The sequence below is a fragment of the Cynocephalus volans genome, chromosome 13 (genome assembly GCF_027409185.1).
Source record: "Cynocephalus volans isolate mCynVol1 chromosome 13, mCynVol1.pri, whole genome shotgun sequence".
Lineage (NCBI taxonomy): Eukaryota > Metazoa > Chordata > Mammalia > Dermoptera > Cynocephalidae > Cynocephalus > Cynocephalus volans.
In genome coordinates, this window is record NC_084472.1 from 53,457,003 (window position 1) to 53,478,949 (window position 21,947).

General features: G+C 45.3%; 1 protein-coding gene across 1 annotated transcript in view; it reads right to left on the bottom strand.

Annotated features, from left to right (window-relative positions):
- Positions 1–21,947, bottom strand: part of ALPK2 (alpha kinase 2) — an 88,404-nt gene that overhangs the window by 39,682 nt on the left and 26,775 nt on the right. The window contains exon 3 of the mRNA XM_063076688.1: positions 965–3,836. Coding sequence (XP_062932758.1) covers positions 965–3,836 — 2,872 coding nt within the window. The remainder of the gene's footprint in view (positions 1–964; positions 3,837–21,947) is intronic.

Genomic DNA, 21,947 nt, shown 5'->3' on the forward strand with positions numbered 1-21,947 from the left:
TACAGATTGGGAATAATAGACACCAGTCTCAAAGTCTCAGTTCTCGCTTTAGCAGAAGAGAAGATTCCTCCCTTCAGATCAAACAGGGCCATAACAGCTTCTGCTCTAGGACACCCAGGCCACTATAGATGGCTGCACTATTCTCTCTTCTGACTCCTACCAGGCTGCATGGGAAGGGAAAGAAGAGCTCCAAAATAAAAGAGACTAAAATTCAGGCCAAGAAATGGAATTTGGGGCTGAAATGATTTCCTAGGCAAAGTATAAGTAGCTTGAATTGCAAGGACTTCTGAGGCTCAAGTTCCAGACCAGAACTGGAACAAAGACCAAAGAGGACTTTAGACTCAGATAAAGGAGAGGGTGAGTTAGAAAGAAATTTTATACTCAAATATGTAAGAAAAACCAAGGTCCAATTATGCCAATTTTAATGAAAAATCAGTGATTAAAGAGGAGTGTCCCAAATTGTACCTAAATGATTAGTTCTGTAAATCCTGCTTAGTGTGTGGTCTATTTAATTATACTAATTAGCTACTCTGATTAATGCGTCTGTTAATGTTTTCTTAATAGATTTTTTTAAAGAAAGGATAATTAAACAGAAAATCACATTAATCACGCTTCCTCAATCAAACAGGCCTACGGGCGGCCTTTATCAGTGGTCTTTCCCCCAGGTCTCCCGAGAACTTGGTAGAAATGCAAATTCTTGAGCCACATCCCATGCACATTGAATCAGATACTAAGGACGGGGCCTGAAATCTGTGTTTTAACAAGCTCTCAGGGTGATCCTGATCCCTGCTCAAGTTTGAGAAGCAGGGTCTGCATGCACAAGCCCCTTGGCCACAACAGCAGCACAGCGTCCAACTGGTGAGCACTCACATTAATTGCAAAGGACTCAAGAGGACATAGGAACTTGGCACCTGGTCTTACAAAGCCAAACTTTTAACAATGACAGAAAGCAACAGAGCCTCACCTTTTCCTTCTCTTTTGCATGGTGACTTTTTGGAGTCTTTTTTCTCATCTGGGCATGATAACGATGTCTCTAGTTTAGGAATCTTTTTTAGAAAGCTTGAGTTCTCTCTGACATTTTCTTTTTCTTCCAATCTCACTCTCAAGGCTGCCACCCTGGACAGAATTTTCTTCTTTACTCCCTCAGCTAAATGTCCACTTCCTGAGGTCTCTTGCTTTTTCTTGACCTCCTTTGAGCCAGTCACTGCTGGTTGGGCCTCTGGTAATTTGCCAGTTTGGGCTGCCAAGTGGCTGAGCCTGTCCTTTTCCCTTGGCTTTTTCACACATCCCAGGGTGCACTTTTGACACAGGTCCTGCAGTAACCTGGAGGCTTTCTCTGACTCACATTCTCCTGAAATGAATGCCAAAGTCATTGTTGGCGAGACAGATGAGCTTGGGAGTTTGGTTTCCCCAATTTCAGGCTCCTCTATTTTAGGTTCCTGAACTTCATGGCTTATTGAAATGCGTGTGATATTTCGTTTAAGAGATGAAGTACTAGGCAATCGCGTAAGATCGCTAGAAGAGGTCAAATGTTTCCCACACTTGTTCTCGATAGTTCCTCTTTCCTTTGAGTCAGAAAATACATCCTGATGATGTGGGGGCTCAACTAAGTCATTTTCAGAGATGTCATGAATCCAGCCTGTGGAATTGTGAGTATCAACCACAACAGATTCAGGAGTCGTCATCGCAAGACATCTAGGAAGAGGTGACATGGGGAAAGTGAACCCTGCTTTGTCCTTTTTACTCTGTTCGGCTAAGCTTCTGCCGGTGCCTTCTTGTATCTGGTTTATGCCGCATCCACCTGGAGTTCTCTCCCTGCCTCCATCAGCACATGGGACTTGCCAAATGGCAGGGTGGGCTTCCACTTCTGCCTCACCGTGTTGACTTTGTTTGGCCGCCCCTCTCTCGCTGTCCTCTTGGTTTCTGTGGCTTCTGCTTTCACTTGGAAGGGTCTCCTCTGGAACTTGCAAAACAGCAGGTTGGACTTCCACTCTCTGGCCCAAGTTTCCATCATTCAATTTACTGCCCTCTCCGATGACCCCCTGTGTGCATTCAGAAGGCACTTGTTGTCCAGCTCCTGTACACTCTATCAAACTTGTTTCATCAATGGGATCGACAGAGGACTCTAGGATTTTAGGGCAGGTCAGAAACTGTTTAAAGAAGCCAGGGTGATCCACCTTGAGTTGGTTTTCCCCCTGGCCTCGACTCACGTTGTTAACATCTTCCTTCCTTCCGGTTTTGGAAGCCTCTGGTAGTGAATCTGCAACACATAATGCCTTTTCATCTATGGGGTCCACGGATGACTCCAGGAATCTGGGTTGGCTCAAATACTGGGAGGAAAGACTGCTCCAGTGTGCTCTGCGGCCCAGTTCTTCACCTTTATGGATCTCTCTGTTATTCACAGGGGCTGAGTCAGACTCATGCTGCGGACTGTGAGCCACTGTTGCTACTCCAGAGGCATCCAGTTCAGGCACAGCGGTATCTGCCTTTAGAACATCAGGTACAGCCCAGACCCTGTCAGGCACTATGGGACCAGCTTCCAACTCTTTGCACTCAGAATGTGTCAGTTCTCTGGGTGGCCAGATTTCTGAAACAGGAGCCTCTAGAGTTATAATCTTCAGCTTGTTGCCTGCTTCCTGATGTCCTAATCCATTCTCTTTAGACTCCTCCAGAAGAACACTCGAGAGAGATGAAACATTGCTCAGACCCTGACTGTCTTCATCCGCCATGGAGACACTCATCCCCAGGCCTGAGCTCTGTCCTCTTTCTTCCCTGGAGTTTGCTGGTGAGTGCTCCAAGGGCACCCAGTTCATTTCCTCTTGCGCAGGAGATGTGGTGGGCACACTTTCTTGAGAATCATCCGCAGAAAGAGAACCCTGGTGGGCCAGGCTTTTCTGCTGGATCCTCTGCTTTGTTTCACTTCTTTTTTCCTGGAAGTGCTCTTTAAGGCTCCTATTGGCTGCTCTGTCCCTAGTCTGGCTCTCATCTCCTGTCTGACTATCAATCTGAAGAAGGGAATCGCTACAGAAACTTTCTCCCTCTGGGAGCTGGGGGACATGGCTGTGGGCCCTTGGTACACTGGATGCCATGCAAAGTGGGTCTTCTGTAGGTTTGGTGGTGGGGCCACTTAAAATATGACCAAACTGTACATTGGAAGGAAATTGGACAATATTCTCCTCTGGTGCCTGAGGTGAGCTCTCCTCAGCACCATCTGCGTGGTTGTTCTCAGCAATGGAAACAGCAAGGTATTTGGCTTTGCTTGGAACTCCTGCCAGTGTGAAGTCTGTGGAGCAAATTTCTTGAGGCAAATATTTATCCGCTGGTGCTGCCACAGGAGGACCCGTGGCATCACAACACGCTCCTTGGTCACCGGCTTCAAAACACTCCATCATACACGCCACTTCTCTGCCCCTTGGCCCATCGCACACATTTTGCAGAGTGAGGGCAGGATCTGTGTGTTCAGTGGAAGCGACAGAGAGAGCCTCAGGGTACCTGTGCCCAGCACTGGCGTCCTGGGGGAGATGTGCGGAGAGCCCCCCTGGGGACAGAATTCCACCCTTGGCTTCTGAGATGCTCAACTCATGTTCAAGGTCTTCCCAGCAATGGCTAGGAGTGTTGTATTCTCTGTCTTGTTTTTCTTCATGCTGTGGGCCTTGAGTACAGCTTTCTACCTCCAGGTATCGGGCCAATGATGCGTGTTCCTCATGGGTCCCTCCTGAGTTGGGGAAGGAATTTGTTGTGGTCCCGATGAATGAAGACTCCTCCCCGGCAGGCTCTGAGAAAGCTGGCATCTGGCTGAGACATGTTCTCTCCCTGACCATTTCCTGAATTTGCACCTAGGAAGATGAAAAGTGTTTTTAATAGAATTGTTCCTGGGAGAACCCACAATAGGGTATAAGTGCAATCCCAAGAGTGCTCACCCTCGATGACTGTAATAATGCACAAGAAGAGGAGCAGGAATGATCAAAACTTAATGACCATACATTAATCCCCAAACTCGCCCTAGCTAGTAGAGACGTCCTGGAACACTGCAAATTTACGCAACTCCATGTTCCAGGGGACCCTTAGTCAAATTCACTGTTATATAAGCAAAAAGCCTCCTGACAATCATCATTAATAATGATTCGTTTTCTCTCTCTCTCAGGAAAAAAGATGAAAATAAATTGAATGTTAATTATTTTGATCAAGTAAGTCACAAGAGCTGTGTGCATCTTTCCAGTAGGATAAATTTCATATGATCATAACAAATGAAGTATTCAGTACTTGCAAAGTACCAATGAGCAATCTTTGTCCCCCAAATATGACAGCTTGCTGGCTAATAACGTTACTAAAGAACAGAGTGAGGCCTGTCCTTTGAACCTTTTTCTACTGAAGTAAGGAAGTTATGGTTGGACATTAGCACTGTCAATCATTTCTTTCAATCATTTTTGTAACCAGAAAAGGTTATAAAAACCCCAGAATGCCTCCCAAACTTTACAGCATTTGCCCTGTGGCAGACAAAGCACCTTCACAAGAAATAAGGGATTCGGGACTGCTTAGATTTTTGGGAAAAGTGGGGAGAAAGGGAGGGAGAAAGAAATCTCACATTCTGAGGACTGAACCCATCACAGTACTACTTGAATGTTGTATGATATTGGATATTGCTCAAGGAAGCAGCAAACTCTTTGACTAAATTCTTGTCTCATGAAATTTTTAGCTTATAGATCATTTTCTTAAAGCAAGACAAAATTACGTCCAGCCAAGGAGAAGGAAACTGCTGCTAATTTTTGGCAAGCAACTCAGTCCTTATCCCCCGGACCCGTGCTTTGGAGCAGCTTCATTCAAATGTGCAGGAAACAGATGACTGGCCTTTGAGAGGGGATAGATGGACTCTCTCCCAGTGTATGACAAAATAGAGATGAAATGTTCGTGTGCACCATGCAGCTCCAGAGTCCTGAGGCTTATTTCTGTGAATCATGCATGAGAATCGGTCTTACTCCCTTGTGGTCAATCCCTGTATACGCTGCCAGTGAGAAACAGGACAACAGCTTAACCACATACTCCCCCCAGGCCACTTGCTGCCGTTAACCATCTATTTCTAGTTTTCTCTTTTAAAGCTATCCTGAGGTTCACTTCACTCACATCTGATTGGCATAAAAATGCTAACTGAATAAGAAGCAATTTAGTACTCAACAAATATTTATTGAATATCTCCAGTATACTAAAGAGTGTTTCAGGTAATGTGGATACAAGAGAGGCAAATCTGCAGAGAGTGCCCATTCTGTGTTGTATTCAAGGCCTATTATAGCGATCAGCACATAGTAGGTGCTTAAAAAGTATTTGTTGAAAGGATGAATAAGTGAATGAACCAGGTACCAGCTGAGACAGCTCTACCCAATTTCACCCATTAAACCTCTGCATTTTTTGGGGGGGGGGCCTGGCCATGGGGATCGAACCCTGGACCTTGGTGTTAGCAGCACCATGCTCTAACCGGCTGAGTTAACCATCCAGTCAACAATCCTATTTTAAAGCAGATTTTTAACCATAAGTGTTTCTGAAAAGGAAAATATATTTATTCTCTTTTTCTGTCCCTCTTTATTCTTCATCATATTAACATGGAAAAGGGAAAATTAGAAAGATAATTACTGGGAAATAAGAAAGAAGGTTTTTTTGAAGCATCATAGAGTTTGATGTGTGTATGGTTTCTGCCCTGTACCTGAACATCTATAACACATGGAGAGAGTATTTTTTTCATTTGCTATTTTGGTTCAGGTGTTTTATAATGTGCCATAGCCACAAACATACCAAGTTATTAAGCACAGGAAGTGTGGGTAGCTTCCTGGTCACGATTTGAGGTGTGGAGAGAGAATACCCAATGCAAACACCACAACCCCTCTCTTAGGCGTTTCTGTTCTGCCTGAATTTCCACTACCTAGGTCAGTCCTTTATTTTAAGGTCTTGTCATCATCACAGTATCATCAGTGCCAACAGACATTTACGGAAGAGTTGCCATGTGTAGAATTCACTGCCAGGCACTGAGCAGCTTTTTCCAAGTTAAAAAACCACTGTGATATTTACTGGGATGGTACATTTACCCTCACCCATCCATTACTGATGACTACCATATCAACAGAATAACAGGCTGATACCTAGAAGACACTAACATCTCCTAGAAGAGAGAAACACAGGACAAGTAACTTTTCATTGGGATGAGTTTGGTCATTGGAATAGATCATTACAGTATCTTGCCTTGACTTAGAAAATAGTCATGTTCTTATTCAGGTTGATTCACTCCTCCCCTCTCTTATTTTTAAAATAAAATCCTACTTTTAAATACCTTAGTGAAGCCCCAAATATAAAGAAATGGGATGAAACCTTGGCCACGAAAATTTATCCATCTGACAAACATTTAGTGAGCATCTACTGCATAACAGGCACTGTTGGAAGTACCCAGGAAACACCAGCAAACATAGCAAAGCTTGCCGGCCTGTAAAATTTAATAGTCAAGCAACAGACCATGTAACTGATCCACTGCTGATGTGAAATTCCATAAATCTGATTTTAACCGGTGGGATTTTTTTTCAAAGCGGAGGCTTCAACAGCCCAGTACCTATTTGTCAAGACTTACGGCATCAGTTCCAAGAGCAGGCTCCTCAGTTCTTATGCAGAGGCCAGCTCACAGAGAAAGGGAAACCACATACTCACACCTTTCTAATGAGTCAGAGCTTTCTTTTAGGAGATCTCTCACTTAAGTCATTACAAAAGAACTCCAGCAAATGGTTCTTCAGCTGCTTGGCTACTCTCTGAGTGAGTGCTGGGACCCAGGGACTTCTGTTATGTAAGGAAATTGTTCTCATTTAGATGGAAAGAAGGAGTGTTTGGGGCTCTAGGAGGAGCGCACTATGGTGTGTGGTGTGGACTCAGAGGACTGGCAACATGGGTTTGTGGTCCAGCTTAATCCAATATAGTATGTACAACCCCCAGTAACCTCTTTAGCCTCTCTGACCCTCCGTCTCCTCCTCTAAAGCTAATCGCATGCAGGTCAGCACCATCCTGTCAAGTGCCTGGCACACCCCTGGTGCCCAGAAGGCACTTGCTGACATTAGTTTTCCTTGTCTTCTATGAAAAGAAAGCAGTAGCTAAGGCAAAGGGGAAATTGAGCAGCCCCGATGAGCTGAGCCATGAGCTATGGGCTTTATGAGGGCTTTCTCATTTGATCCATAAAATGAATATGAATTCAAGATGCTATTATCTCTTCTTTACTGATGAGGTGAATAGCCTGAGTCCAAACAGGAGGTAGAAACCTCAAAGTAGGTCATATAAGGGAAGTTTAATACAAAGAATTGTTAACTGTGCTAGAAGAGTGCCATGAGGTATAAGGGAACTCTGTGGTACTCTAGGGTGAGGCAAAGTACTGAGGAAGGGCAAACTTGGAGGGGTTCAGACCCAGCTACAGAAGGTGTGGTCAGGCCACCAGATAGCAGAGAAGTTCACTGGTTTAGCCAGGGCAAAGCTGGTTTGGACCTGCTGGGTGAGCAGTAGACAAAGTGTAGGCAGGGAGCATGCTACAACCAGTAGCAAGGGAATGCACTAGAATCTGGGCACTGGCAGGGGCACAGGCTGAGGCCTTCAGACCCTGTGGGCTGCATGTGGTGGGGGTGAGAGGCTTGTAGAAATAACAACAGCTCTGTGTGCCTGGGCCTCAGAAGCCTGTGTATAGGCCACATGGGGGATTGTGGAGGGAGCCTGGGTGTCGGTATGGGCTGGAAGCCTTCAGAGCAGGCAGGCCATGTGGGGCCCTGGTTTCTGAAAAGAGAGGGCTGCAGAAAAGTTATCACTAGACCAAAGCTACCAGATCCCCATCTATCCCCTCAGATGGACCACAGGCTGGTGGGGCAGGCTCTACAAATGACCATACCCCATCTCACCCCATCTCACTAACCCCACCATTGCTGAAATGACAGAAATCTTCTTCCTCCTGCAGTGTCCTTCCAGCACCCTCTATGGAGAAAGATAACTTTACTTAGTTGGTTACTTTAAAGGAGAATAATGAAATTCTGTCATCACGGAGTGTACGTATATTGAAGGATGAATTGAGAGCTGAGAGGTATGAATTGGGAACTGAGAACTGACACATGAGGCCAATGATGTTCAAGGGTTAGATTTCCCTATCATCCCACAGTCAATGGCAGAACCAGGACTTAAAACCAAGTCTGTCTGGTTACAAAGCCCTTTCCAACCCAGCTCTTCTAATCAGAGAAGTTGGAACAAACCCCCTTGCCACAGCAAAGGCTGGGGACTCCACTTCATGTAAACCCAGAAATTCTGAGCGCCCAAGACACTGTCGGCATAAGACTGCAATGGTCCTTCTTCGTGCAACATGACCAACTGCTGACGTGTCTTCTTCCCCACAAGTTCAAAGGGCAACAACTCTGTTATTCATTTCTGAGTCTGCAGAACCGAGCACTTAGAAGTGGCTCAAATAATTTTGCTGAATGAATAAACAGATGAGTGAATACAAGGAGGAGAAAGGGTAAACCAAACTTGGTGGCACTTCCAAACTCCTGTTTGAAAGCAGCCTTAGCTTGGAAACATACTGTGCAGGCAACTGAAACCCTATTCAGCATGCCTCTGATTCCACAAACACATTGTTTTCATTTGTTGGCCTTTCCAAAAATTCTGCCTCCTATGTCTGCCAGGGATCTAATGGAAGGGGATGTTGTTTCTTGTCCACCCCATAACGTTCAATGTTACGCTCCTCATCATTAACGAATGTCCTGGATGCCAGCAAAGTGCATGGCACTGATTTGAGTCACTAACAATAGAAGGTGGTATGAGATAAGATCCCTCTTCTCAGATAGCTTGTAATCCAGCTGAAGAGACAAGATGTACATGGAAAAGATAAATAACAATTCTTGACCAGTTGTACTCATGGCCAAATGGATGTGGAGCTTAACTAATAGTACTGCTCTGGAACAGAGTGTGGACGGTCACCACTGAGTCATCTTCTTCCACACTAACAATAAGATTCCTGCAGTGCAAAAACCAGAGGTTGTACTCTTAAGTTATATGCATCAATTATGAGACAATTCTTGAACATTTCAGTGCAGTTTCAGGGACCTTCTCTACTGACGAGAGTGGGCAGATGTGGGAGTCACTGTTGATTGACTAACTCAACACCGTCCCCATTCCCCTCTCTCTTGCTACTTCCAACTAAGGACACTGGAAAGCCACATACTCTCCCAGCCTCCTGCATAGCTAGATGGGGCCAAGGGGTCAGTCTGGCTAATGCAATGTATGGAGAATTCTGCCAAGGGACTTCTGGGGAAGCCATGCTCTCCTTATGTAAGGTGCAGATATGGCGGGTAACTTGCCTGCCCCTCCTTCTTCCTTTAATCAAGATGTGTTACGCCTGGTGCTGCAGCTACCATCTTCCAGTCCTGGGGCAACCCGTGCAAGAGTGAAAAGCCAATACGCTATGACTGGTGGAGCAGAAAGAGAGAAGGAAGTTGGGGGCTTACAAGCAGCATTGAGCCACTGGAATGACACTGAGATCTTCTACCCCTAGACTTCTTGTGAACAGCATAGGTCCTGTGTTTAGTCCACTATTTGCTGGTTATTCTGTTAACTGCAGCTAAAAGCATCCTCATGGATACTAGAGAAAAATATATTGCTCAAGAATGAAGGAGAAGGGATGTGAGGTTCACCCTGGAGCCCTCTGTAGGCACTGGGCAGCTCCTGGTAGGGATTAGTTTGAAGGACAGTGTCACAAAAGGGCAGGGGTGTGACGCCTGGGATGGGAGCTCAAGGGGCTGGTCAAAATGCCAAGGGATCGAAAGGACCTGAGGCAAGGTGAACTTGAAGTAGAGTCAGGGAGGGAGAATGTGGAAATATGAAAAGATGATCATCGAAGCAGAGAGGCCACAGTTCTAAAGGCCAAATACCACCCCCCAGGCCAGGAGAGGTCAAGCCACTTAGCCCATTGCTTTAGCTGGGCAGCACCGGCATGTGCCAACATGTACCACCATGGGATAATTTTATTTCTCCAACTCCTTTTTATTTTTTTAGTGTTCTTTTAATGCTCTTGCCTCCTTATCTGGACTAAGTATAAGCAGAACTATGTCCTTCAAAGGTTGTCTACACATCATCAATTTTCCCCTGTGGTTCCAGGAATCTTTAAATGCAACCTTCCCCATTCCCCAAACATCCTTGGCTGCTGTAGCTTCACCCACGGATAACCTTTCCTAAATATCTGCTGAGTCCTCACCACAGGCACAGCGTCATTTGGTCTTTCGTCATTCGATAGATCAAATCCATACCACCTGGGACTGCAAAACTGAAAATAGATAGCCCAGTCCCTAGCCAAAGAAAGCTTAAAGCCAAACAAAAGTATTTCAGGAACTTGAGTTTATTTTTAGGAGTTGCCTGGTTGCCCAGAAAGGAGCTTCACTTAAAGGCTTTGTATGTTAAAATAACACATAATAAAGTGGAAGATTGTGTGTTACTTTTAACTCATCTAAAATCTTCAGTCCTGAAACCTGATCCTGAACATCCCTGTCACTTGACCAGCTCTTCTTCACTCCATTCCCTCCTGGGAGACAAATCTTCAGCCTACTGGTGTTACAACACTGTCTTGATTTCTTGGGAAAGTTGTAGATTGTAAAATACCGATTTGATCTCTTGTTGGGAGAGGACTGGGTTTCCATGACTCGTACCCTTCCTAGGGCTAAGGGGCTCTGTGCATTCAGTGGGGGTCTTTGCCAGGTGACATGTGTGAGTGGAAGGACACCAGAGCATGAGCTAGGAGTGTTTATTGTGCATCTCGGGTGACGTGAGGTTAGTAGGAGCAGTACTGCTGCTTCTAATCATATAGCCCTTAGCACACGGCAGGTACCGTTCTAAGTGCTTTGCATACATCATTGTAGTTCATATCTGTAAAATGGCGTAGACATGTATACCTTCAGGACTTTGAGTTCTGTATTGTTAGGGAGAAATATACCAACTCTTCAAGACACAGCAAAAACAAACAAACAAACCCAAAGACTACTCAAAAATGCCTAGTGGAATTCAAGAAAAATCATTGGACTTCACAGCCCCACCTTTTAAGTTTATGTATCTCCCAGTTGCACTTCATGGGAATAAGAGCTCTCCCTCTCACCTCCCAGCAAACTCCCAGCTGCAGGAAAACATAGATGCATGTAGGGAAAGAAGGCTGCTTTTAAAACTGACCCATTTTGCATGAAAGTTTGCCACTAAACGGTCCTCTCCTGTGTTGGAAGACCAGGACTTGGATAAGGAGGTATGTATTAGTCCGTTTTCTGTCATTTATAACAGAATATTTGAAACTGGGTAATGTATAAAGAAACAGAATTCATTTCTTACAGTTTTGGAGGCTGGGAAGTCCCAGGTCCAAGGAACACATCTGGTGAAAGCCTTCTTCTTGGTTGGGAGTCTCAGCAGAGTCCCATGGCCATGCGGGGTGTCACATGGTGAGGAAAGGGAAGGGTGCTTTTATACGTGCTCACTTGCTCTCCTTATAAAGCTACTAGCCCACACCCATGATAACCCATTGAACACTACTCCATGAAGGGATTAATTCATTCAGGAGAGCATGGTTCTCAAGATCCAATCAACTCTTTACCATATTGGGGATTAAGTTCAAACATGAACTTGGGGGGACATTCAAAACACAGCAAGGTGAAAGAAAAGTAGAATAGGGTGATAGAAAGAGGATTGGGCCTCAGAAAACCTGGATTGGCTACTGGATCTGCTACTCCACAAGAAGTGGCTTTGGAGAAGTCTCTGGATCTCTCTCTCTGTTTCTCCCATGGTAAAGTAAGAGGGTTGGGGAGTGTCTCTTGGCCTTGACAGTTTTTGTATGCTGTGACCTGCTGCCAGTAAACCACAGAAACATTGAACTGGGGCTTAAACTTCACCCTTCATTTGGAATCAGATTTTCCTTTGGCTCCTAAGGCTTCTAGATCTAATTTTCTCTGTTAACTATAAGCGTGTTAGGGAAGAGGCACAGATGTCACCATACGTAGACTGATCCAAAAATGAGCCAGTGGGGCCCCCAGAGAGGGTCAGGGGAGAGACAACGGCCTGGGTCACCAGGAGGCACGTGCTCTCTGATTCCTGGCTCTTCTGCCTCCCTCATCTCTTCTCACTCCTCTATGCATTAAGCGTCTCATCTGTTTCGTAGACTGCACAGTGTTGGTATATGGGCCCTAAAGCTGATCCTGCAGAGTTCTGGAGGCTCACAGACCCAGTCCAAGCCAGTGAAAATCATCACAACCACACAAAGGGAGACCAGTGGCCAGGGGCTCCCAACTTTGCTAACGCTTTGTGAGGTGCACTCTGCTTTGAAGAGCCAGGGAAAGATATGGCTTCTTCCCAGAATGTCTCGATTCGCCCACAGAATGTTGCATATAACTTCAAGTGTTCTGTTGATCCCCTCCTAAGGGCCCTCAGAGCCTCAGAATGAATCCCTGCTGTGGGCCATGAGCGTGGGGTGAGTGGACTGGTATTGTCTACTTCCCACACATTGAAACTTCACTGCAGGTTTCAGTCTGGATAATAAGAGGAAAAAATGAAATCTTTGTCAGGTTCTAGGAGAGCATTTTCAAATCAATATCTCTCTTTACAGTTTCTAGAATTTGTGAGCAAAATCAAAACCAAGGTAGTAGCAGTTACCGTACTGCACTGACAATAATACACTAAACAAAGCAAGTTCTTGTAAACTTTAGAAACAGGAAATTCTTGTCACGGTTACTATACTAGAACTTTGCCTATTCAGCGTGGGCTTCAAAGTGTACAGCAATGATGGTATTTGGCACTTGGAAAATCTGAACATAAACATAAATATTAGACAGGTTGCCTGCCTCGGATGTTCATTACTAAAGAATGAGGAGAAAATGAGGTTTGGGGCTTGATAAACTGATATCCTGTATATCTCCTCTAGGAAGTCAGCAGGATAACTATATGTCCTCAGGTTTGGTTATCCTTTGGGCAGTACAGTCATCAGAGGGTACAACTTCCCAGCATGCAATAACAGTTAGCTGATTAGATTCAGAGACAGCTTCTTTCAGCAGAAGAAACAAAATTTCCTAGGATACTGAGATCCATGACAGGGAGGACAGGGTTAGTCTTGTTCAACTCCATGCAATGCACTTAGTAGGTGCTCAAAAATTATGTCAAATGAGTGGACATCCATCTGATCTGATCTCGGTCCAACGTCCCTTTGCCAACAGATGAAGAAAGACTGCCTCTTTGGTCTGGTTCTCTTCTCTGTCTGTGCAGTCTGTGTTGAGACATTGTTCTCCTACCTGAAAAATTGCCCAGGCACCTGTGCTTTGGTTAATATGTAACTTCTACTAAACTAAAACTCTTCTTCATCACTAATAATTTGGTGCATGGTTTGCCTGAGGCTTCTTTAGATGTAAACCAAACCTTTATGTTCTTCTTTGGGTAGAGAGAGAAGCATTTTTTGTTTAATTGAAGTTTCAAATACATACCATCCAGAAGATATAAGCGTAACTCTACCAACTATAGCTGGGCACCAGGCACTGAAGGTGGGAATGTCCAATTTATCATGGACACAGAGTTATAAAATTGCAATGTGCAACTGAAGGGTTCGGTTTAAACACCTATACTTGAAAGATGAAAGGAATCAAAATAGGGTGAGAAATGGAGACGATCATGGTGCAGATTAGACTAGAAATTCAGGGAGCCCTGTGGATGGATCCATCAAAATAAACTTTCCCCTCGTAGATGAAAGGAAAAATAATGATTCACAAAGAAGCTTCTGGAAAGCTGAAGCTGGTGGGGAAATGCTTTTAGAACGAAGGAAGAAAGAAAATGTCTGGGATTCAATGCTGTGAGTTGAGCTGGTAAGGCTAAAAAGATACTGAGCTAATGTTTACACATGCGCTTGGAAAATTCACACACATTACTTCACAGATGCGTGAGTGAATGCGGCCCCTTTTTTGGTTTTTGGAACTGACCTTGTCTTCCTCATGGGCCTCTAATCACATGCAGGCATTTGGGGGATGGGTGGAGAATAAAAAAATGTTCTCTCTGATTAAGCTTGCTTCTGGTCCACAGCTTGAACAGTCCTTTAGGGGATGCCTACACCCCTCTAGCCCTGTGCACCTCGCCCTGCTCCTCTGGAAGATGGTGTCTGAGCTGCCACACACTGGTAGGTAGAGGGGTGGCTAGTTCCCGTGTCTCAAAATGGAAGTAAGAGAGATCTCCCTTCCTTGTGGTTCCCCTATCTTGTTCTAACACAATCCTAGCATCAGGAAAAGTAAAGGCAGGACCCAAGTGCCCGTCTGGGCCCTGACTTGGTCTCCCTCCCAGCATCTCCCGTGGGTATGGTGAGCCCACTTGTCCACACCCTCGCACGCTCTCGCTTTCTGATGGGGAGTTCCTTATGTGTGTTGTCAGATTTAGACCCTGAACTAGAAATTTAAAAGATGAAGGGGTAAATGGTTTTCATGATGATTATTTTCCCACCCAACCTCATCAGTTTGATGGTAAATGTGAAAGCACTTGTTTTTAAAGCATCAGTTTAAAAAAGTGACCAAAATCTCAAGGCAGTATCAAAATACCTATGCTGACTCAGAAAGATAATTTTTCAAGCATCAGCAGAAAGGGGAACTTACAGAATTTGCAATTTTACCTCCTCCCCACCTCTACCCCAGCCCAGCCCTGCAAATGTGGTGGAGGCATTACATTGGAGGGGGTGGGGGAATATGCTTTCTCAAGTTTCTGGCTTGCCTCTTTAACTAGATTTAATTCAGTTCCACAAATATTGACAGGCACTGTGTTTGTTCTGGGCATTCAAAGATCAATCAGACCCAGCATCTGTCTCCATGTAGCTCACAGGATAACCACCCAGCTGGGCAAATAGATATTCTATATAGTAAATGCTAGCATAGATATAGAAATAACACATGCTGGGAGAAATTAATTCTACTCCAGTGAGAAGAGAAGGGACAAGTGTATTAGAGAAAGCTACAGAATCGATTTATTTGCTGCCTATGCATTTACATTTATTAATTCCTTCATCCTTTATTCAACAAATACTTGTTGAAAGCCCTCAACTTTCCAAGCCTTGTCCTAGCTTCTAGGGAAAAGAACGTCACCAGCCAAAGTCTCCGTCTTCTTGGAACTTACGTTTTGTGCAGGGAGGTGGTCAAGGCTTAGGGTCAGCAGATGTTCCATCAGGGGAGAAGGTCCATAGTCTAGAAGGAATGCTATTTCAATGGTCCAGATAGATTAGGAAGCCCATGCTATGGTGGTGACTGAAGGGATGGAGAGTAGGTCATGTTCAAGTGCTATGTGAATGTGATCTTATTTAAATAGGGTTTTGCAGATGTAATCAAGATGAGTCATACTAGATGAGACTGAGCCCTAATCCAATGACTGGTGTCTTTATAAGAAGAGAGACATTTGAACACAGAGACACAGGGAAGAAGGCCATGTGGCAATAGCGACAGAGATTGGAGTGATACATCCACAAGCCAAGACATGTCAAGGGCTGCCAGTGACCACCAGGAGCTAGGAGAGAGGGAAGGAAGGATTGTCCCTCAAAGCCTCCAGAAGGGACCAACCCTACACAACACCTTGATTCAAGACTTTTGGCTTGCAGACCTGTGAGAGCATACGTTGCTGTTATTTGAAGGCACCCAGATTTTGGTGATTTGTTACAGTTACCCTGTAAACTAATACAGAGAGGAAGGTTCCAACTCAGGAGACACTGCAGAATTAGAATTGACAGCGTTTGGGGAGGTTAGACATGGTGCTGAAGGCTAAGAGTGCATCAAGGACCACTCTCATGGTTCCAGCTCAGGGAGCTTCACTGTAAAAGAGCTCTTTGAAAGATTAGACCATTCACTGTTACTTGACACATTAAATAAGTGCTTCATAAACATGTGTCATCTCAGCCATCATTTCTGGGGCTATATGGAGCTGCTGTACAATGTACTCACTTGTATGGAAGTTCTATAGGGTAGATCTGGGGGAAGATGAAGCCACTGTGTCTCTCATTGAGGACCTGGGGGAGAGCACTTGGCACCACAGCTGCTGTGTGGGTGATGGGCTACAGAGGTCATTTTGTTCTCTGTCCCCACAGACTACATCCTGAACTCTGTTTCTCCAGCCCTGACTATAAGACAGGCTGCAATGTCTCTGCATGGGCACTGACCTGGAGGTGCTCCTGCTCCCCCCTCACATGGGATGGCTCCTCCCCAGTGGCCTGCCAAGTGTCCCCAGCCTCTGCTTCCCTTGAGGATCCAACCTGGGGTCCCGGGATAGGTCTCTCTGTTGCCTCAGTTGGTCCTTCGGACCAGCCAGGGACCAACAGGCTTCTTGGTCCTCCCTTATCTCAGAGGTATGGAGACTCAAAGGATCTGGTCAGGTGGTTAACCAGCCTAGTCCCTGTCCCATCACTGGAAACAGCTCCACATGCATGTTGTGGGTCTGCAGGGTGCACTCTTAGCACATCAAGAGGACGGTAACTTTGAAGTGCCACAGAAAACCAGAGGTTCAAGCTTATCTGAGCCTTTTTTGCAAAGAAGATATTAAAAATCTAGGAAGGAGGGTGCCATTGGAGGAGCCCTGGGAACAGCCATCTGCTATTTCTCCTGTGTTTCTTCTCTGCCTTCTGCCCTTCATCAAGTTACCTGTAACTCAGAAGAGAAACTGAGGCACAAGAGAGCAGCCTGAGGGGTGAATGAGATTTGCTCAGGCCAGGGCCACTCCCACTGCTTTCTATCTTTGATTTTCTCTAAGTTCACATCCATTCGCACCTTTGCAAGCCAATCCTCCGAGACTCTGGACCCTCTGAAAGGTGCAGCACAGTAACAGGGATGAGGGCCAGGGTGAGAGGTGGAAGTAGCCCACTCAACAGCTCCAAACTCCCTTGCCCTCCGTCAATCTTCACTCCAACCCCATGACTCCCGCCGAGAGCAAGAGAGCTACTGGGGAGCCACCACTCACAAATAAGAGCAGGGGGAATTAGAGGTCACAGTGAGCTCCTATGAGAGGTGAGATGCATCTCACTCCCCTTTCCATCACCTTGTCGCTGGAGGGATGTTGCACCGTGGTGGCTCTCCTCCTTGGGTGTCCTTCTAGCTCTGTCCCCATTCAAGCAGGTGGAGAGATTATTCCTCACTGCCTCAGGGAGGGATTGGGAGAGTGAGAAAGAGAACTGGCCTGCCTTCTAGACCCTCAGGCCCTTGGGCATCAAAATGCTTAAGATCTTAGGGGAATTTAGAGGATTTTCAGAACAGCTAGAAGATTTGGAGAGGCCTGACCCTTGGTATGGTGGCACCCCTCAGCGCTCCCTGTCCTGCCTATCTGTCTCGTGCTCATCACCAGCTGATCTGTTACAGTGTGGGTTACTATGCTCATTGTCCGTCCCCCACTAGAAGATGAGCCCCCTGAGGGCTGGGACTTTGTTGTGCCTGGGGTTGTGTCCCTGGCGCACAGCAAGGGGTCTAACACTGAGTCTTTAATAAATATTCGTTGGGTAAACAAAGGACATGGAGTGTTTTGACCAGAGACTTAAAGGGAGTCTGACCTTCCTTGGGAGAGAGAAATCCACTGGCCTGGGAGTAAAGGAGAGAAAAGAAGTTGCTGGGTGTCTCTGCTCCCAGCTTCCAGGATGGCACTGCTGCCAGGGGCCAGCATGAGCCCAGGGAGGGCATGGCGTGTGCAAGATGGGATGTCAGGCCCCTGGTGCAGCATAGAAAGGACAGGGAGCCACCAGGCCTGAGGCCAAAGGGGTCAGGGCAATGGGCACCTCTCAGCAGTGACTCCAATGGACAAACAGCACAGGGACAGTGCGTGGGTCTCTTGCCACAGCCCTGCGGAACAGGGGATGAGGACCTCCAAAAGACTTGGGTAAATATTACCTGCAGTCTGCAACATGTGTGGCTCAAAATGGCACTGAGGAAGAGACATAGTCATATTTACACCTGAGTGCTGGGCTGAGCTTTATTCCAGTCACTTCTGTTTGTTTTTGTTGGACACTGATAGTGTTTGGATGTGTTGTCCCCCCAAAGCTCATGTCAAAATCTGATCCCTAAATTGGTAATATTGGAAGCAGTTTGGGTTATGGGAGCAGATCCCTCATGAATCGATTCACGCCCTGGGGGCTGGGGTTGATGAGTGAGTTCTCACTCTATTAGTTCCCGTGAGAGCTTGTTGTTTAAAAGACCCTGACACTTCTTCTCTCTCTCTCTTGCTTCCTCTTGCCATGTGATCTCCTTGTACTGCCGGCTGCCTGCCACTTTCTGCCATGAGTAAAAGCAGCCTGAGGCCCATGCTGGATGCAGCTGTCCCAGAATCATAAGCCAAATAAACCTCTGTTCTTTATAAATTACCCAGTCTCAGGTAATTCTGTTATAAGCAACAGAAATAGACTAATACATGTACACATGCTTATATCCCTTCTGCTAATGACATGAAGAGTATTCAGAGACACAGAGTGAGGACCAGACGGTGATTAGGTATATGTGGGAAGCAAACAAAGAATTCTGGACTCTCAGTTTCTTTGGAGGCTGGGTGGAGGTGTCCAAAGGTATTTTGAACATATCAAAAACATGTTAGGTGCTGGTATTTGGCTTGGTTTCTTCCCACTCCTTAGGCTGGTGATAAGGCCCTACCAGGCTCTAGCCCCAACCTCCCTAATATTATCATCTGTCCACACCATGTTCCAGCCAAACCAGTCCTTGCCTTCCCGAATATGTTCCACTGAGCCAATTAATCCTCTGACACAGGCACTCTTAACTATGGCTAATTACATTGGAAGCTTATCTGTTCAGTAAAAACTGGCTAGGCCAGAGCGTCTTCTTTAAACCCTTCTTAGCAATTAGATTCACTCACTATGTGGTTTGGTTAGTAATTAACCTGAATTTCCTTATAATGTATGTTAAAGTCACATTTTTATGACCACAGCAATTAGCTTAGATTGGTGAGATAGCATAGAGGTCTGAATCAAATCTGGGAATTCACAGTAGCTGCGTCCAATCCTTTTTTGGTTAATATCATGATTTTCTCTTTTTGGTTAATATGTAAAATCACAAAAGAGCAAAGATAAGCGCTGTGAAATTCAGACCCAGGCCAAGCTGTCTGAAGGGATGGAATTCTCACATCTAACTTTGAATAGCACCATTTTTACCAATATTATTATTCACCAAATCATCTCTATGGAGTCTCCCAATGCTGGAAAAGTCCTCGCCAGCCAGGTGGTAAATGTACTGTGTATCATATGGTGGGAAGTTGCAGGCCAGCTTGTTCTGCACATTCCCAGAGGATGGGAGGGACATGGCCAGGGCCCAAAGAACCTGTCTCTGCAGTGATGCTGAATGCCCAATGTGGGGGTCAGTATCCCATTCCCCTGCCCTGAGAACCTGCCCTGAAAACAGGCCCAGCTATTGGTATATGGTTCTAACTGTACCATGGGCTTATATATTTTTTAACTATTTATTTTTTAAAGCTATTCATTCATTTAAATAGATCACACACAAACACATGCACGCGCGCGTGCGCACACACACACACACACACAAAGTACAGCAAAAGGGTATGTAGTGACAAATGAGTGTCCCTCCCACCCCTGCCACCCAGTTACTCAGACCCGTTCGACCAGAGGCAACCACTAATTGTTAACCATAGTTAACAATTAGTTTATTTTAGTTTTAGAGAGAGTTAAGGAGCTCAAACCTAAAATGGAATTAGGGAAGCTACTTAATGTCATGGATAGAGATGAGGGCCTGGAGTCGGGCAGATTGTTCAGAGCAAGGCTGCACGGCTTCCTGACCTAGAGCCTGGATAATAACAGGAGTTATCTCATGGGGCTGTTGAGATAAAGAAATGAGCAGCACAGTTCCTGGCACTTGTTTACACTGAACATGTCAGCTATGATTAGCCATTGGGCAATGGAGTGTGTTGGAGGAAAGTGGGAGAGAAGGGTGGGGCATCGGGAATACCTTCTGGGGAAAGCCCTAAGTCCTTGTTACTCAAAGTGTGGTCACTGGAAATCCCTGGAACTTTGTTAGAAATGCAGATGGTCGGGGCCCTCCCCAGACCTGCTGAATCAGAAGCTGCATGTTAGGAGGAGAAGCACTATCTTAGGTGACCCCAGCATCCTTGGGGGCCTGGGCCTCGGCATCCCTGCCCTGAAGGAGATGGTGCTGCTGTTTCTTCACCTTCAGACACGAGCCCTTAGACTTGGCAGGATGAAAATTCATGACAAAAAACTACCTCCACCTCACCCTCAGCTTCCTGTTCCACATCTGATTTCCCAAACCCAAAACCTTTGTCCTCAAAACAACCGGAGTGTGTCCTCTTTTGTCCTGTAGCTTGACAGTAACCTGATAGACAGCCTGAGGGCAGGGTGGCATGTTGTTTTTAAAGTGACATAAGAGACACAGTGGAGACCGTCCAACAAGCCGCAGGGCTGCCAAGATGCCAATTGGGACACTAAAGCCCTGCTTGTGGGGGGCTGCCTTGATGAGAGCTGGTCATTAGAAATAAGTCTGCAAGGGTTGAGGGCTGAGAGGCCCGAGGGGCTCACTGCTATTTGCCACTTGTTCCAAACCAGTAGACCATGGCTAGGAATAGCTGACATACAGGAAGTGTCCCTTTCCTTAGGAATAGAATTACATACTCCAGTGGTAGATACATGTCATCAAATATTTGTCCAAACCCACAGAATGTCCAGCCTCAAGAGCGAACCCTAATGTAAACAGTGGACTTTGGGTGGTAATGAGGTGTCACTGTAGGTTCATTGATAGTAACAAATGTACCGGTCTGGTGGGGTGTAGACCGCAGCAGAGGCTATGCATGTGTGGGGTCAGAGAGTATTCAAGATCTCTCTCTACCTTTCTGCTCAGTTTTGCTGTGAACCTAAAACTGCTCTAAAAAATAATGTCTATTTTAAAAAAGAGAGAGAGAATTACAGTTTGTCACTGGATCAGCTGTAGAAGAGAAAAGAAAACTAACATTGAGGGCTGGGGTGATATGCTTTTTAGAAATCAGTTACAACAGAAATGACTTAGAGTTGGCCTGTCCAATGCAGGAGCCTCTGGCCAGATGTGGTTAGTGAGCACTTGAAATGTGCCTTGTGCAACCAAGGAACTGAATTTTTAACTCTATTGAATTTTAATTAAGGCACATGTACATTTAAAAACTGATATGTGTGATCCTTCTAGGAAAAAATTTAAGTAGACTTGGAACAATTTGGAAATGCGAATCTACTCGACTGTTAATTTTTTAAGTACATATCAAGTATTTCTAATGAATAGTTAACATCCGAATTGAGATTTGCTTTAAATGTAAAATACACACCAGATTTTGAAGACTTAATAACCCCCAAAATGTAAAATATCTTATTAATAATTTTTGTATCGATTACATATTAAAATAATATTTTGGTGATATTGAGTTAATAAAATATATTATTAAAATTTATTTCACATATCTCTTTGTGCTTTTAAAAAATGTGACTTCCAAAAAAAGTAAAACTGCATATGTGGCTGACATATGCTCACACAGGGCATCCCCTTCCTTTTTCCACATTCTAGAGACCTCCCCCCACACATTCCTTGGTGCTTTTCACATTCTAGAGACCCCCCCCCCCACACACATGGCATGGCTCCTTCCTCCACCTTCAAAACCAGCACAGCAGCATCTTCAAGTCTCTCTCTATTTCTGACTCTCTTGTCTCTCTCTTCCACTTATCAGGACCCTGGGCCCACCTGGATAATCCAAGATAACCTCCCCATCTCAGGGTTGATAACCTAAATCACATCTGCAAAGTTCCTTTTGCTGTGTATGCTAACATATTAACATGTGTGATAATTAACATATGTAATAAATAACATATTCACAGGTTCTGGGGATTAGGGTGGAGATGTCTCTGGGGGGCATTATTCTGCCTACCATACTGTTAAATGGGC